Source organism: Ochotona princeps, chromosome 17 (genome assembly GCF_030435755.1).
Source record: "Ochotona princeps isolate mOchPri1 chromosome 17, mOchPri1.hap1, whole genome shotgun sequence".
NCBI classification, from domain to species: domain Eukaryota; kingdom Metazoa; phylum Chordata; class Mammalia; order Lagomorpha; family Ochotonidae; genus Ochotona; species Ochotona princeps.
Window position 1 is genome coordinate 12,553,086 of NC_080848.1, and position 16,782 is coordinate 12,569,867.

Below are 16,782 nucleotides of genomic sequence, written 5' to 3' on the forward strand. Positions count from 1 at the left end.
CATGAAGGTCCAGCACGGTGGCCTAACGGCTAAAGTCCTCGCCTTGCATGCACCAGGATCTCATATGGGCACAGGTTCTAATCCTGGCAGCTCCCCCGCTTCCCATCCAGCTCCCTGCTTGTGGCCTAGGAAAGCAGTCGAGGACGGCCCAAAGCCTTGGGACCCTGCACCCATGTGGGAGACCTGGAGGAAGTTCCTGGCTCCTGGCTTCAGATTGGCGCAGCACCGGCCATTGTGGTGTCTTGGGGAGTGAACCATTGCACAAAAGATCTTCCTCTCTGTCTCTCCTCCTCTGTGCATATCTGACTTTGCAATAAAAATAAATTCATCTTAAAAAAAAAACCATGAAATTACTCAAGCCATTAAATAAATAAACATTTAAAAAATCACCAGGGCCTAGTGCAGTAGCCTAGCAGCTAAAGTCCTTGCCTTTCAATGTGCTGGAATTCCATATGGGCGCCAGTTCATATCCCAGCTGCACCACTTCCCATCCAGCTCCCTGCTTGTGGCCTGGGAAAGCAGTCGAGGAGGAACCAACACTTTGGGACACTGCACCCACACGAGAGACCTAGAAAACATTCCTGGCCCTGGCTGTGCCTGGCCTGTTCGTGTCACTCCGCGTGTCTGTGTCCTTATGTACTGACGGGACCACACCAGGCCTTTCCTCTGCCGGTGTTAGAGCACAGGACGCAGAAGTGATCATTGTGCTGGTCTCAGGGCAGCCCGATGGCACGGAACTCCACCGGGTGACGTGTGATGTCCCCGCCGTGCGCTCGCAGCCTGAGCCTGCCCAGCGCTGTGTGTGGAGCCCGTGAGCCCCAGGCCGCCCTCAGCCGCCGCTTGCTGCACTACAGGTGTTAAAGTAGCTTTTGTTGCTCGTACTTACATCACTTAAATACTTTGTTCTGCTTCCAATACCAAAAAGAAAAAACCTGCAGGTGCTTGAAGGCATAACCAGAATTCTGAAGAATTTAAAATATGCAATTAGATGTGCTGTTTCGACTTCACGCACCTTGCTTTTTCCGCTTTGTTTTAGAAGTCCACTGGTTTTCTCTTTAGAAAGAGGATCAGTTGGAAACCTAGATTTTTGGAATTATGCATTCTTTTTCAGAAGTTTCGAGAAAGGTCACTCGTGGGGGCGGACAGTGGGACTTTGCTGTCTCTTGCCGTCTTGTTCTCGTACAAGGTGTCTGCTGCAGAGAGCAGCGTCAGGAGCCCCGCCCCCAGCTCACTGGTCCTGCCTGGTGACAGGGTAGCAGAGTAACACTAGTACCAGGTCGGTTGGGCTTGTTAGCAGCCGCCTGCTGGGCCAGGGAGGGCCAGCACAGACACGGGAGGAGCCGGTCTGCGTTTTGCACAAGGCTAGAAGGGGCCGCAGGGGCCTGGCTGGGAGGGCGTACCTAGGCCCTCCCTCCACGGACTTGGAGGCTTGATGCCCAGCCCGCCCTGGGCACTGTGGCGAGGGGAGCGGCAGTGGCTGCGGTCCTCTGTCCTGCACACAGTCCCTTCCTTTGGCGCCGGCCCCCCGGTGTCTGTGCTAGAGCTCCTGCCGTCGCAGCAGCCTCCGTGGGCGCTCGTCCCTGGGGAGAGGGGTCCGCTCGGTTACGGTGTTGCTTCACCAGCAAGATCGCACTGCGTTTTAGACTTCTTTTCCGTACACTGTTGTTGCAATGATGTAAATGCAAGAATCACTTAGCTTCAGAAGCTAAATGGTTTGGTTCTTATTTATGTGAAGACTTTGAACATATCAAGGCCTGTGGCGCACTGGTAGGTGCTGTTTGGGGTGTGGTTGTTGCTACAAAATGGAATGTTCCCTTAAGCATTGTCTTTCAAATGATCAATGTGAATGTCATAATTATATATTTTTGTGGGAAATTTCTCCTAAGTATAAGTTATTGTGCAAAATATAGTAATGTTGACGCAAATAATAGTTTAACTTTTAGTTTAGAAATCCTAAAAGATATAAATTGTGTTGCGTATGCATTAAAAGTTTTATTTAATTTAAAAAAAAAAAGAAAAGAAAACATTCCTGGCTCCTGGCTTTGGATCAGCTTAACTCTGGCTGTTGCAGCTACTTGGGGAGTGAACCAGCAGACAGAAGATCTTTCTCTTTCTGTATCTCCTTCTCTCTGTATACCTGCCTTCCCAATAAAAATAAATAAATATGGAATCCCAGACGTGTAAGACAAGGACTTTAGCTACTTGGCTACCATGCCAGGCCCAATAAATCTTTAAAAATCTTAAAAAAAAAAAGTCCCTTTCGGTGGGCATAGGGAGCCGATGTAACAGCTCAAATGGCTGATTTCCACCTACATGCACCGACATCCTCTACAGGCACCAGTTCATGTCCAGGCTCCTGCACTTCCCATCAAGCACTCTGCTTACAGCCCAGGAAGGCAACAGGATGACACAAGTCCTTGGAACCCTGAACCCATGTGGAAGACTGGAAGACCCTCCTGGCTTTGGGTCACTCAGCTCTAGCCATTAGGGCCCCTTGGGAGAGAACCAGCAAGTGGAGGATCTTTCTGCCTCTCCTCTCTGCAAATCTGCCTTTCCAATAAAAATAACTCCTTAAAAATAAAAAGAAATAAAGTAAAATGCTCTCTTGGGACATCCACAGCCCATATTGGAAGTGTCTGGGTTTAAATCCTTGCTCTAGCTCCAACTCCAGATTCCCACTAACACACACCGTCAGAGAAAGCCGACAATAGGTCGAGCTCCCTACCATGCCACTCACATGGGAGACTATCATGGACTTGTCGGCACCTGATCTTTGGTCTAGCCCAGCCCAAACTATTGAGGGGCATAAAATCAGCAAGTGGTCCCCAGCTACAGGAAACTTCCTATGGTGCATTGTACCTAGGCTAGCATTAACACTGCTTTAAAAAAATAAAAAAGGGGCCCAGCGCCGTGGCCTAGTGGCTAAAGTCCTTGCCTCAAACGCGCCGGGATCCCATATGGATGCCAGTTCTAATCCCGGCAGCTCCACTTCCCATCCAGCTCCCTGCTTGTGGCCTGGGAAAGCAGTCAAGGACGGCCCAATGCATTGGGACACTGCACCCACTTGGGAGACCTGGAAGAGGTTCCAGGTTCCCGGCATCGAAACGGCGCGCACCAGCCCGTTGCAGCTCACTTGGGGAGCGAATCATCGGACAGAAGATCTTCCTCTCTGTCTCTCCTCCTCTCTGTATATCTGACTTTGTAATAAAAATAAATCTTTGAAAAAAAAAAAAAAAAGACACAGCCCTGGTTGCTGAGTGTGATAACTGAGCCTGGGGGACAGATCAAGCCCGGCAGGGATACAGTGCCCATTAGCATATATGTGAGTCAGGTATGGGGGTGGCCTAAGTTGGGTCAGTCAGCAACACCTGACAGTTCACATTAGGGCCGGGACTGGGGGCTGGTAGGGATAGGGTAAGATGCAGCAAATCCTAGCATGAGCTGGGACTGGGGGCAGGCCAGTCACTACCAGGCTGCAGCACCTGCTGGTGAATACTGAGGTGAGACAGGCCATGCCAGTATGGGCCGCAGCACCCACCAGCACATGTAAGACTGGAGGGGGGCTGCAGGGCTCCCCTTCTGGACCACTGCTCCTTCCGGTGAGCATGAGAGCTGGGATTGGGGGTAGACTGGGCTGGGCAAGGCTGCAACAACCATCAGCATGCATGCGAGCTGGGTTTGGGAGAGGACCAGGCTAGGCCAAGCCACTGCATTCACTGGAGCATGCAAGGGCCAGGATAAGTGCTTACTGGCAGGACTTTGCTGCAGCATCCACTAGCAGGTGCCAGGACAGGGTGCAAGTCATGTCAGACTGAACCACAATACCCCCTATAAGTGCTAGATCCAGGACTGGAAGTGGACATAGAATGGAAACTGTAGGTACTCCTCTACTGGACCGTGGCTTCTGATGGAGTACATGAGAGCCAGGGCTGGGGGTGGACCAGGCTAAACAAGGCGGCAGCACCTGCCAGCATACATGTGGATTGGGTTGTGGCGTAGGTGGGCTGAGCTAAGCTGCAATACCCACAAGTGTATATGAGAGCCCAATCCCAACTGGGATGTGGCATGGACTGGGCTAGTCTGAGTACATACTGGCATGTGCAGGAACCAGCACTGGGAGTGGGCCTGGTGGGAGTTACTGGGTACACATCAACTAGGATACAATTCCTGCCTGCATGTGCAAGAGCCAGGTCTGTGGCAAGTTGGGTTGAACTGGGCCACAGCATCCAATGGTTTGCCTATGGCATGGGGCTGGGGATGGAATTGATCGGGCAACTACAATTACCAATTTGTGCATAGGCTGATGCAGGTGACAGACTGAACTAGACCTTGTAATGGCTGGCACATGCAATAGCTGGTTCTGGGATCACCCCAGATGGGGTTTCTTGCATAACTCCCCAACTAAATCACTGGATTCAAGGCTCTGGCCACAATGAAGATCACAGGATATATGGTCCAACCTTGGACCACAAGCATGTGCTGGAACTGGGCCTCCTCAATTGCTGATACCTCTGCAGTGGACAGCATGCCCAGGTGCACACAGCCAACTCATTTAGGCCTGTAGAGAATGTCAAGTGCCATGTCAGAAGATGGAGCACGGAATGGGCCAGACAACTCTCCCAGCTGAGCTTTGGCAGCAAGCGTCTGGGTGAGCAGATGATTGGGGTAGACTCTGTCAGCCAATGGACCCTGGAAGGATTTTCTCAACCTTGGAGCAATGAAATCAACAGTGTCTCAGAACCATCAAGATCACTCAAGCGATTCTCAGAACCTTCTCCATACTGGGGTTTCTAAGATTGTCATCTTCTCAGATTGTCATCAAGTGAATATGCCCCAACTCTCAGTACTGATGTACTGCGAGTGGCCCCCTCCCCAACTCCCAGATACAGAAGAGGGAAGAAAAAGAAAATTGGAAGCATTTGTCCCACCCAACTTCTCCATGCCTCAACCCTCCACTCTCTAATCAATGATCCTCAGTCATACATTCTTATATACTATGTAAGAAATATCAATAATAAGTTAATAAAAATCAACAAAAAAGCAAGTGGAAGATTTACCTCTCTTTCTGTCCCTAATGTTTTGCTTTTCTAATAAGTATGTATGTATAAATACATACACCCATAAATGAATAAATAAAGTAGCAGTAGATGCTATTCTGTCATTAGAACGGTAGAGTTGGCGTGATGGTCTGGTTAGTGGCTAAAGCCCTTGCCTTGTATGCACTGGATCCCATATGGGCGCTCGTTCGTATCCCAGCTGCTCCACTTCCCATCCAGCTCTCTACTTGTGGCCTGGGAAAGCAGTAAAGGATGGTACAAGGGAACCCAGAAAAAGCCCCTGACTCCTAGCTTCAGTTCAGCTCAGCTCTGGCCAGTGCAGCCATTTGGGGAGTGAACCAGTAGATGGAAGATCTTCCTCTCCGTCTCTCTACCTCTTTGTATATCTTGCTTTCCAATAAAACATATAAATCTTACAAAAAAAAAAAAAGGAACTACAATGCATGTGGGCCAGGCCAGGTTAGGCCTTGGCATCTGCCAGGTCACATGAGAGACAAGTCTGAGGGTGAGCCAGGCTGGGCTAGACTGTAGCACCCATCAGTCAGTGCCAGAATGGGTACAGGACTATTCTGGTGAATGCCAGGACTGGGGGCTGGCCATGTCAGTCTAGACAGTGGCACTCACCAGCACATAGAAGATCCACTGCTGGCAGCAGGCCTGGTGGGGGAACTCCCCTGCTAGGCTGGCGCTTCTGCTGTGAGCGCAAGAGCCAGGGCTGGGAGCAGGCCAGATCAGGTTGGCACACGCAATCGCTGACACATGTACGACTCAGGGCTAGGAGCAGGCCCAGCAGGGGAGCATCCAGGACTTCCCTGCTGGGCTGCTAATTGCACAGGTCCAAGATCCAGGAGTAGAAGTGTGCCCAGAAGGGGAACTGTGGGCTTTTCCCTACTGGGGCACAGAAGAGACAAGTTTGATGTCACCTCAAACAAGTTTTCTTGAGGGACTTCTCACTGGATCACTGCATTAGAACTGTTGGAAAGGTCTGGGCCCAACGCGGTAGCATAGCAGTTAAAGTCCTTGTTTTGCACATCTCAGGACCCAATATGGGCACAGGTTCTAATCCCGGCAGCCCCACTTCCCATCCAGCTCCCTGCTTGTGGCCTGGGAAGGTAGTCAAGCATGGCCCAAAGCCTTAGGATCTTGCACCTGCATGGGAGACCCAGAAGAGGCTCCTGGCTCCTAGGCTCAGATGGGCTGAGCTCCGGCCATTATGACCACCTGGGGAGTGAATCGTCAGATGGAAGATCTTGCTCTCTGTCTCTCCTCCTCTCTGTATATCTACCTTTCCAATAAAAAATTAAAAAAATAAAATAAAAATAAAATAAAATAACTGTTGGAAAGATTTTCTCAACCCTGGTGTAATGAAGCCAATGACATCTCAGAACTACCGAAACCACTCAAATAACTCCCTCGAAACACTGTTCACCACATCAGGATCTCTAAGGCGTCATCAAATGGTCATCTCCCATCCCTGAGTGCTAATGTAGCCTGCCACTTGACAGCAAGGAGCAAACCCATAGACACAAGAGAAAAGAAATTAAAACATTTGCCCACCAACTTTCCTCCATACCTCCCCCTCCCCATCCTAATCAGAGGCTCACATGGGCATGTATTCCTGCCAATTACATAAACATTAAAAGAAAAACTAAAACTAAAAAAAAAAAAAAAAAAAAAAAAGTACAAAACTTTCAAATTAGAAGAGTTAGATTAAAGTACATCTTGCAACACCTACATCCCATATCGAAATGCTGGTTCAAGTCCCAGCTACTCCACTTAGGAACCAGTACCCAGCTAATGCTGATGTGGCTTATCAAGTTCATTCTCTACCTGCAGTGCCAGCATTCCAATGGGTACCAGTTCTAGTCCTGGCTGATCCACTTCCCATCCAGCTTCCTGCTTATCGCCTGTGGAAATAATGGAGGACAGCCCAAGGTTTTCAGCCCCTGAAACCACATGGGACACCCAGAAAAAACTCCTAGCTCCCAACTTCAGACCAACTCAAGACAACTTCAAACCACAACAAAATGGCTGTTGTGGCCATATGAGAAATGCACCTGCAGATAGAAGATCTATGTCTCTGCCCTCTCTCCTTAACTCTTTTTTTTTAAAGATTTATTTATTTTTATTACAAAGTCAGATATACAGAGAGGAGGAGAGACAGAGAGGAAGATCTTCCGTCCGATGTTTCACTCCCCAAGTGAGCTGCAACGGCGATCCAATGCCGGGAACCAGGAACCTCTTCCGGGTCTCTCACACAGGTGCAGGGTCCCAATGCATTGGGCCGTCCTCGACTGCTTTCCCAGGCCACAAGCAGGGAGCTGGATGGGAAGTGGAGCTGCCAGGATTAGAACCGGCGCCCATATGGGATCCTGGTGCGTTCAAGGAGAGGACTTTAGCCGCTAGGCCACGCTGCCGGGCCCTCTCCTTAACTCTTAACTTTCAAGTAAATAAGTCTTCAAAAAAAAAAATTCAGACTTAGAGTCTACATAAACAATCTTAAAAACAAAAAAGGAAAGAAAAAGGAAGAAGGGAAGAAAGAAAGAAACACAACTGCTATGGGGGCTAGCACCATGATTTCAACCTGTGATGCTGGCATCCCATACGGTTCTGGCTTGAGAGCAACTGCTCCACGTTTCCCGACATAGCTCCCTACTAACGTGCCTGGGGAAGCAGTGAGAGGTGGCCCATGGCCTTGGACTTCTGCACCACGTGAGAGACCCAGAAGCAGCCCCAGACTCCTGGCTTCAGACCTGCCTATCTCTGGCCATTGCGGCCATTTGGAGAGTGAAACAGCAGATGGAAGTTCTCTGTGTGTCTCTCCTCCTCTCTGTAGATCCACCTTTCAAACAAAAATAAATATTGAAAAAAAAAAAAAAAAGAAAGAAATATAACTGGTAGTAGTTCAGAGAAAAGGTAGGAGAAACTCTAAGTGCCATCAATGAGGAAGGTCTGCTTCAGGGCAGTGCAGAAAGGGCAGAACATTTGACTGATGCCCAAGAAAGAAGACCTCAGCTGATACATAACTGCACATAAAATGATGAAAGATCCAAATTAATACTAAAGTGAGTACGAGAGGACAACACAAAGACAAGCATGACAATAGTATCAAGTTCAGTGGCAGCTCCTTCAAAAGCTTCAGTCCAAACACAGGCAGTTTTGCAGCACTTCCGCTCAAGGACAAGCTGGCCACAGTGCACTACAAGGAAGCAAACAGCACTGGAATCTCCAACAGCTGACACCAGATAGCCATAACTGAACCCTAACTGATTCAACTAACTACCACAGGAGAGAACAATACTAGTTACTAAAGCACCTCTTCACAAGTCAAATCTGGCTAATTTAAGGTGATTTTCGTTCTCAGGCTTATAAATTTATATGAAAGTACAAAAGGTATTATTTTTCTTTGAGAAGATATTCAAAGTGTACTACTTAAAAATATATGATCTTCGGCCTGGCGTGGTACCTTAGGTGCTAAAATCCCCACCCTGAACGCCCCGAGATCCCATATGGGCACTGGTTCTAATCCCGGCAGCCCCACTTCCCATCCAGCTCCCTGTTTGCAGCCTGGGAAAGCAGTCGAGGACGGCCCAAAGCCTTGGGACCTTGCACTTTCATGGGCGATCCAGAAGAAGCTCCTGGATCCTGGCTTCGGATCAGCTCACCTCCGGCTATTGCCACCACTTGGGAGTGAATCCACAGACAAAAAATATTTTCCTCTCTGTCCATGTGCCTTTAAAATAACTAAAATGGGGGCTGGCATTGACATAGCAAGTCAAGCCTGTACCACCAATATCCCTTGTGGTTGCTTATATCCTGTATGAACTCAAGTTCATGCCTGGCCCCGCTCTGGCCATTGCAGCCATCTGGGGAGTAAGCCAACGGATTGAAGACCTCTCTCTTTCCAACTCTCTCTGTAATTCTGACTTTCAAATGAATAAAAATAAAATTTCGATTAAAACAAATAACTTAATTTTATAGGACCAACTTTGATTTTATAATCATACTTCAATGGTTTATACCATGTTGTATTATGTTATTACAATAAATGCACACATTGTTATAAAGTGATCCTTGGCAAATTCACACTTGAAGTGATGGGAGCAATGCAGTTGGCATCAGTCAGTCCCTCTTTCTAGTACATGGATTAAATACAGGTTTGTCAATCCATATACCTGTTAAAAAAAAAATCTAAATTTGCTTCGTATGGCTTCTGTTGTGCTTGGACTAGTACCTGGCATATAGACGATACTCCAAGTATTTGGGATTACATTAACACCAATATTCTGTTACAGGTAACAGAGCATGCAAGGGTAGAATCCCACCTAACATCATCTTTAGAACTGCAGATCACTTATACTTAAATTTCCAACAGGGCACAGGGCAGGGAATGTAAGTTGCCACAGGTCCTCAATGAAAACATGAATTTCCAGTACACTTAGTTTCACTTTACTGGGAGCAGACTATTCAGTGCTTAAAAGAGGAGATCTTAAGAAGTAGCATAGCTGGGCCCGGCAGTGTGGCCTAGTGGCTAAAGTCCTCTCCTTGAACGCACCAGGATCCCATATGGGCGCCAGTTCTAATCCTGGCAGCTCCACTTCCCATCCAGCTCCCTGCTTGTGGCCTGGGAAAGCAGTCGAGGACAGCCCAAAGCTTTGGGACCCTGCACCCGTGTGGGAGACCTGGAGGAGGTTCCTGGTTCCCGGCCTCGGGGTCTTCAGATCAACAACGCAGCACCGGCCGTTGCGCTCACTTGGGGAGTGAATCGTTGGACGAAAGATCTTCCTCTCTGTCTCTCCTCCTCTCTGTGTATCTGACTTTGTAATAAAAAATAAATAAATCTTAAAAAAAAAAAGTAGCATAGCTTTCATATGAGGTAAGAAACCAACATTCATGATTCAATTTAATCTTAGCACCTGAAAACTGCTAAGGATACTTTCAATTCAAAGGGACTGCTACTTTGGGCTACTCCTGCCAGCAACACAAAAATTACACACAAAAAATCATACTTTTAAACAAAAACTGAGTGTATCCCAAAGTTCCAAATAAATTATTATTAATCAGTTAGTATGAAGTAACTCAATACACATAAATGTACTACGCAAGAAAGTAAACAAAAAACTTAAAATACTTATATAAAATGCAGCCTAAATGTAACACCCTAAAGGCATGGTTTTTTGGTTTTAGTCTAAGTTTTGTGTTATGTATGTTAGTGTAAAATCCTGGATTTGAGGGCTTGGTGTGATGGCTCAATGGCTAAATCCTCCCCTTGCAAGAGCTAGGATCCCATATAGGCGTCAGTTCATGTGCTGGCTGCTCCACTTCCCCTCCAGCTCCCTGCTTATGGTCTGGAAGCAGTGGAAGGTGAGCCAAAGTCTTGAAATCCTCCACCTGCATGGGAGACCTGGAAGAAGCTCCTGAGTTCAGATCGGCTCAGCTCTAATCATTGTGGTCATTTGGGGAATAAAACGAGTGGATGGAGGAACTTGCTCCCTGACTCTCCTTCTCTCCACAAATCTGATCTGCCTTCCAATAAAAATAAAACTTAAAAAAAAAAAAAACTGGGTCTAGTGTTGTAACCTAGTGGCTAAAGTCTTTGCCTTGCATGCGCTGGGATCCATATGGACACCAGTTTGTGTCCTGGCCGCCCCACTTCCCATCCAGCTTCCTGCTTGTGGCCTGGGAAAGTAGTCGAGGGTGATCCAAAGCCTTGGGACCCTGCACCCGAGTGGGAGACCCAGAAGAGCTCCTGGCTCCTGGCTTTGGATTGGCTCAGCTCCAGCCATCGCGGCCGCTTGGGGAGTGAACCATCGGAAGGAAGATCTTCTCTGTCTCTCCTCCTCTGTATACCCGCCTTTCCAATAAAAATAAATAAATCTTAAAAAAAAAAAAAAAAAAAGAAAGAAAGAAAGAAAACTCTCTGCAACACAGCGGCATTCCCACTGGGAAACTGTGGCCCAGGTTGAGGAAGCCAACGCCAAGCAGAGGAATTTTTCCAAAGCACTTTTCTCTCCCCGTACTACTGTCCGTTCCCCACCCCTATCTTCAACCAATGCTGTTGAGAGGCGCAGTGTCTTGCAGATAAGAACTCCTATAAAATAGAAAAATCTCTTTTCTCCTTTTGGTCCTGAGAATAAAGAAAAATTTACTCACATTTTTTTCAAACAAATTTCTTTGCCATGGAAAACCAAATATTCTCCTGCTAGTCCTTGAATGTTTATTGTAGTCAATATAATTATCATGGAAAACATCAAAATAGCTTAAAGAATGGCATAAAAGAAACTGGATGGACCACAGGAACTTCTCCATATAGAGAACTTTCTATGTGACAGAACTTTCTTTCAAGTAGGGTAGCTACACTAAAGTTGTATGACACCTTAGTCACATATTTTAAGTTGGGAGTAAAGCAGAAAATTCACAACACTACTCATTCCTTTCACTTATGCCCATTCTGTCACTGGTACTGACAGGCTTAAATACAGCCATTACGGAACTAAGAACAAACAGGAAGAAAAATACAGTCAGAGCAACGACCTAAGGGTTCCACTTTGTACAATTTGTATATGAACTTGTTGATTTACTCAGCAGAAAACCAAAGGAAGATCCAGACATGAAGCTTAAACAAACTCCAAGTTAAAAAGGCCCCCGGGAAAGGACAGCTAAGTCATCGCCTGAACCAGAGATCAGTTAATCTGGGAGACCCATCCAAGCAGCCAGTCTTCTAGCTAAATCTTGATGTACTCTTGAAAAAACTAAACAAACCAAAAGACTAATACCAGGGTTACTTTAAGACATAAGGGTTTCGGGCCCGGCGGCGTGGCCTAGCGGCTAAAGTCCTCGCCTTAAATGCACCGGGATCCCATATGGGCGCCAGTTCTAATCCTGGCAGCTCCGCTTCCCATCCAGCTCCCTGCTTGTGGCCTGGGAAAGCAGTTGAGGACGGCCCAATGCATTGGGACACTGCACCCGCGTGGGAGACCCGGAAGAGGTTCCTGGTTCCCGGCATCGGATCGGTGCGCACCGGCCGTTGAGGCTCACTTGGGGAGTGAATCATCGGACGGAAGATCTTCCTCTCTGTCTCTCCTCCTCTCTGTATATCTGGCTGTAATAAAATGAATAAATCTTTAAAAAAAAAAAAAAAAAAAAAAAGACATAAGGGTTTCTTGAAAAGCCAGAAAGAAATATTATCACATTGGTTAAAGACCAAAAATTCACAGGTTCAAATGTTTCAATTCAGATATCACAATCTTGTTCTGCTGAAGCTTTTAAATAAAACACTGCAAATGTACTTCACAAACTTTACTAAATTCTTACATCTTACATACATACTAAACACCCTATGGGAACAGTAGAGTGGAAAAGCAGGTGCATAAGACACACAGGACACCATGACGTCAACTTAACTTCAAACTTGCCCATGAGTGGGGGGCTTGACCTTATTTTATCCTCACAAAACTGAAACGATGAGCATGAAGGAAACCCAGGGCAGTAGCAAGCAGAGGAGGAGCGCAATCGGGAGGAATCTGGAAAAGCAAGGAACTCGACAGAGGCCAAGTTTTGAACGCTTCGCCATCTAACTCCCCAGAGCCAAAGGTAATGGAGCTGCGTGACGCTTACACTCAAGGGTCCTTTTTCTGAGGGATAGTAGTTTTCACAAGATATGTCACAGAATCTAAATATGGCCATTAGTACCCTTGCAATGGGACCATGAGAAACCTCTCCTGTACTGGACAGGAAAAAGCAGCACCTACCCCCAGACAGAACACATTCAAACACACCATTAAATGACCACTGGAAAGACTGGGAGTATTTAAAAGTTCATGGGAACTAGGAGCCAAAACTTCTGGCAATCACTTTTCAAAACATGCTTAAACTCAGCACAGAGCTCACCAGCATCGTTTTACTCACCTTACTAACACCAACTCCAGTAAACCTGGCCTCTAATAATTCCTGCCGTCGTGGGTCCAGGCTATGCAATTCTTCCATCATTTCTAGTGAAAAACAAAAAGTAAGCTGTGAGACCATGAAAACTAGAAAAGTAGGAAGCATTTAATTTATAACAAAACTCCCAGTAGTTATTTCAATGAAGGGTTGCATACAAGAGATAAACTACAACCTGCTCCATCAAACAGTAACATGTTTAACTTTACAAAGTGGCTTAGAAGTCCTTTTATGAGGGAAACTTACATTGCTTAGTTCTGATGCGATTTTTTAAAAAGATTTATTTTATTTTTATCACAAAGTCAGATATACAGAGAGGAGGAGAGACAGAGAGGACGATCTTCCATCTGATGATTCACTCCCCAAGTGACCACAACGGGCAGCGCTGCGCTGATCTGAAGCCAGGAGCCAGGAACTTCCTCCAGGTCTCTCACACGGGTGCAGGGTCCCAAGGCTCTGAGGCATCCTTGACTGCTTTCCCAGGCCACAAGCAGGGAGCTGGATGGGAAGCTGGGCTGCCGGGATTAGAACCGGCGCCCATATGGTATCCTGGTGCATTCAAGGAGAGGACTTTAGCCACTAGGCCACACCACGCTGGGCCCATTCTGATTTGATTTTAACAGCTAAACATCTCAAATCCTTCATTTAATCTCTCTAAATGTTGAGCAGAGGCAAAAAAAAAGGGGGGGGGGGGAGGATGGAAGATTCCCGTGCAAAAAGAAAAAAGAAAACCCCTTCTATCAACCTGAGACTGAAGCTAAGCTATTTCCAGGTTTTTCTCTCCCAAACACACAGGAACTGCTTCTTAAACTAAAATATGAATCATTAATAATATCAAAATATGGGCCTGGCGGCGTGGCCTAGCGGCTAAAGTCCTCGCCTTGAAAGCCCCGGGATCCCATATGGGCGCCGGTTCTAATCCCGGCAGCTCCACTTCCCATCCAGCTCCCTGCTTGTGGCCTCGGAAAGCAGTTGAGGACGGCCCAATGCATTGGGACACTGCACCCGCGTGGGAGACCCGGAAGAGGTTCCAGGTTCCCGGCATCGGATCGGCGCGCATCGGCCCGTTGCGGCTCACTTGGGGAGTGAATCATCGGACGGAAGATCTTCCTCTCTGTCTCTCCTCTGTATATATCTGGCTGTAATAAAATGAATAAATCTTAAAAAAAATAATAATAATAAAAAAAATAATATCAAAATATGGCATGAATCAGATGCTACAAATAACTTCAACTAACCCTATTACATAGCTCCTTTCTCTGCAAAGTTCACAGTAGCTCATTTAAAAAAAGGAATTAATCATTTTTAATTTAATAGAGGACCCAGGGCAAAACCATCAACCTGCATTTATTCAGGAAATTAATACAGCTCCCTAACTCTCCCTTTAGCAAACCTTCTGATCACTATCTGAAGCAGGCTCCTCTCCACGCTGGACGTCGGCTTTCAGCACTCCTGCCAAGCAGGGAGGGGCAGCAGGACACCATTTTTAAACTCCTTCCACGACCAGTCTATGCACAGGCCACTAGGAGCAAATATGTCCATCCCTTGCAAGATCAACTCTTGCATGATCCACTGAAAACTTCTCTGTGATGGGAACAGTGGGAAAGGGGCATACATCATGACATCGCTGCACCGCACTCCCTAGACACGAAGTAGTTACTGGGATGACTGGTGTTTTTAAAGTTCACTGAAAACATTCTCCACAATCAAACAACTCCACAATTCCCAACAACAACCCTCTTCCTGGGTCGAGAGTCTGGGGCAAGGCGGGGTGGTGGGGTGGGGATGAAAGGATGACGGATTAAAGTTTCACCGACACCTCCAAATGCAGGTACAGAGAATTAAGAAATTCTCCGAAGGGCAGAAAGGCATCTTATCCAAAAAGAAAACGAAAAGCAGGAGGCAGCGCATCTCCCGACCTAAGTGGCCTGGCTCGCGTCTCGCCCTGCCCTGACCGAGGTCGGAATGGCAGAGGCTGCAGACTCTCCCAAGCCCAAGGTCTCGAAACCTTTCCCGAATCTCCATTCGCAGGCCCGGCCCGGAAAAGGGCGCCCCGGTGCTTATTCCATTTAATGTCAACTCATGTGAAGGGAATATGCTCCAACGGGGCATCTCGCTCCAACGGGGCCTGGGACGGGGAATACTCCCTGAAGCTCACTGCCGGCAAGCAGGACCAATGGGGCCTGGTCCCGGCGCCCCTCGCCGGCTCCAAACTTTCCCAACTCCGGGCCCACCTGTCACGGAGGGAGGGAGAGCCAGCTCGCCCGGGCGCCCGGGAGTCTGCCGGGGCCTCTAGCTGCCGGGGCGCCCCGCTCTCTCCGCCGGCCTCACTCCTAGGCCGAAGCCGCCTGGGCCTCCTTCATCGTCGGCCTGGCCCCTCGGCGACCCGCAGCCCTCGGGGAGAGCCGCTCCCGCCTCACGGCTGAGGAGCTCCGGCCCAAGGCCGGTCACGGGGTGGGCCCGGGTCGCAGCCTCGGCAGCCCGCGGGGTCCCCGGGACGGTTAGTGCGCCCCAGGCCCGGCGCCCTCCCCCGCCCGGGGCTCAGCCTCTCACCTGCCGCCGCTGCCGCTCCACGCTCCTCTCGGGAGGGGCCCCGACCCGACCCGGCTGCGGGCCGCTCTGCTCTCCCCCTGGGCAGGCCTGGGGCGGAGCCGGGGCCTCTCCTGAGCGCCGCAACCCCCGCCCGGGCAGCCGCCGCCGGCGCCGGGCTCCACGAGAGGGCGGGCGGGGGAGGGGGGCCGTGGAGGCCGCAGATCCCCGGGCTCGCGTACAGAGCCAGGCGCCCGACGCGGGCCCGGGCCCGGGCGGCCGCGGGGGGCGCGGGACCGGCCTCCTGGCGCCGGACAAAGGCCAAGGGAGGCGCAGGAGCGCCCAGGCCGGGCTTGGGAAGTGGGGGGCCCGCTCGGCTGGGGGCTTCTCGGGTGCGGCGCGGAAGGTGGGGGGGGGTCGGAACCGCTGGTGCCCAGGACCCGCCTCCGGCCCCTTAATCCGGATCGGTTCGGTCCGGATTAGTAGTGATCGGTGTAAACACACTAGTGAAACCGCGTGTTTCCTCGCGAGATTTGCACGGCTGGGAGGCGAAGGGGGAGTTCTGGGGGGGTGGGGGCAGCGCCGGCGGTGGGGGAGGAGGGGGAGGGGACGAGGAAGGTGGGGGGGTCCCCGTTGCCCCGGCGCCCCGCCTCCTCCAATCAGCAGGCGGGCTGGCGGGCAGGGGTTAACCAGGGGACCCCGCGCCGGCTGAGGAGGCCGCGGCGGGCCCGGCTGCCGGGGCGGGCGGCCGGCGGCGCGCGCGGACTGGCGGCCACGCGAGGGGAGCTGGGGCAGCCTCAAGACGCCCCGGCGGCGGCCCGGAGCTCGGGAACCGCCTTTTGTGTTGGCAAGCCGTGCCCCCGCGGGACAGGCCCGGGAACCGGCTCTGGAAGGGGTCTCGCCGCCCGGGTCGGGTGGGGCCTTTGGCGCTCCGCCTCGCCGACTCTTGCCGGCTTCCGCCTCATCCCACTTCTCCACGAGTTTGCTGTGAGAAGTGCGGGTTGCACTGCCCAGGGATGGATGGTACAGGATGAGGCTGGGGAGCCCGGGGAGCCTCGGCGGAACTTCCCGGAGACGCCCAGTTAGTGAGTTGGCCGTGCCCACCCGAGGTCGCGGGTTCGCCGCTTGCCGAAGCCCCATGCTGCGGCCCCGGGCACCGGCTGCACTTTCCCTTCACGTACCTGGCTGGCTGGGCGTCTCCTGGGACAAAAGGGGCCCTGGGATCAAAGCGGAGCCCCCACCCCACCAGGAGGCC

General features: G+C 49.9%; 1 protein-coding gene across 4 annotated transcripts in view; it reads right to left on the reverse strand.

Moving 5' to 3' along the window:
• TLK2 (tousled like kinase 2) overlaps positions 1 to 16,065 on the reverse strand; it is a 116,247-nt gene extending 100,182 nt beyond the window's left edge. The window contains exons 1-2 of one of the 4 annotated variants that reach the window (XM_058676622.1): positions 15,552 to 16,065; positions 12,966 to 13,048 (exon numbers count right to left, since the gene is read on the reverse strand). In XM_058676622.1, the coding sequence (XP_058532605.1) occupies positions 12,966 to 13,046 (81 nt within the window). In that variant the 5' untranslated portion in view covers positions 13,047 to 13,048; positions 15,552 to 16,065. Of the gene's footprint in view, positions 1 to 12,965; positions 13,049 to 15,232; positions 15,384 to 15,551 lie in introns of those variants that run through there. The other 3 variants (XM_058676625.1, XM_058676623.1, XM_058676626.1) reach the window with 3 other exon arrangements.
• Between the last annotated feature and the right edge of the window lie 717 nt (positions 16,066 to 16,782).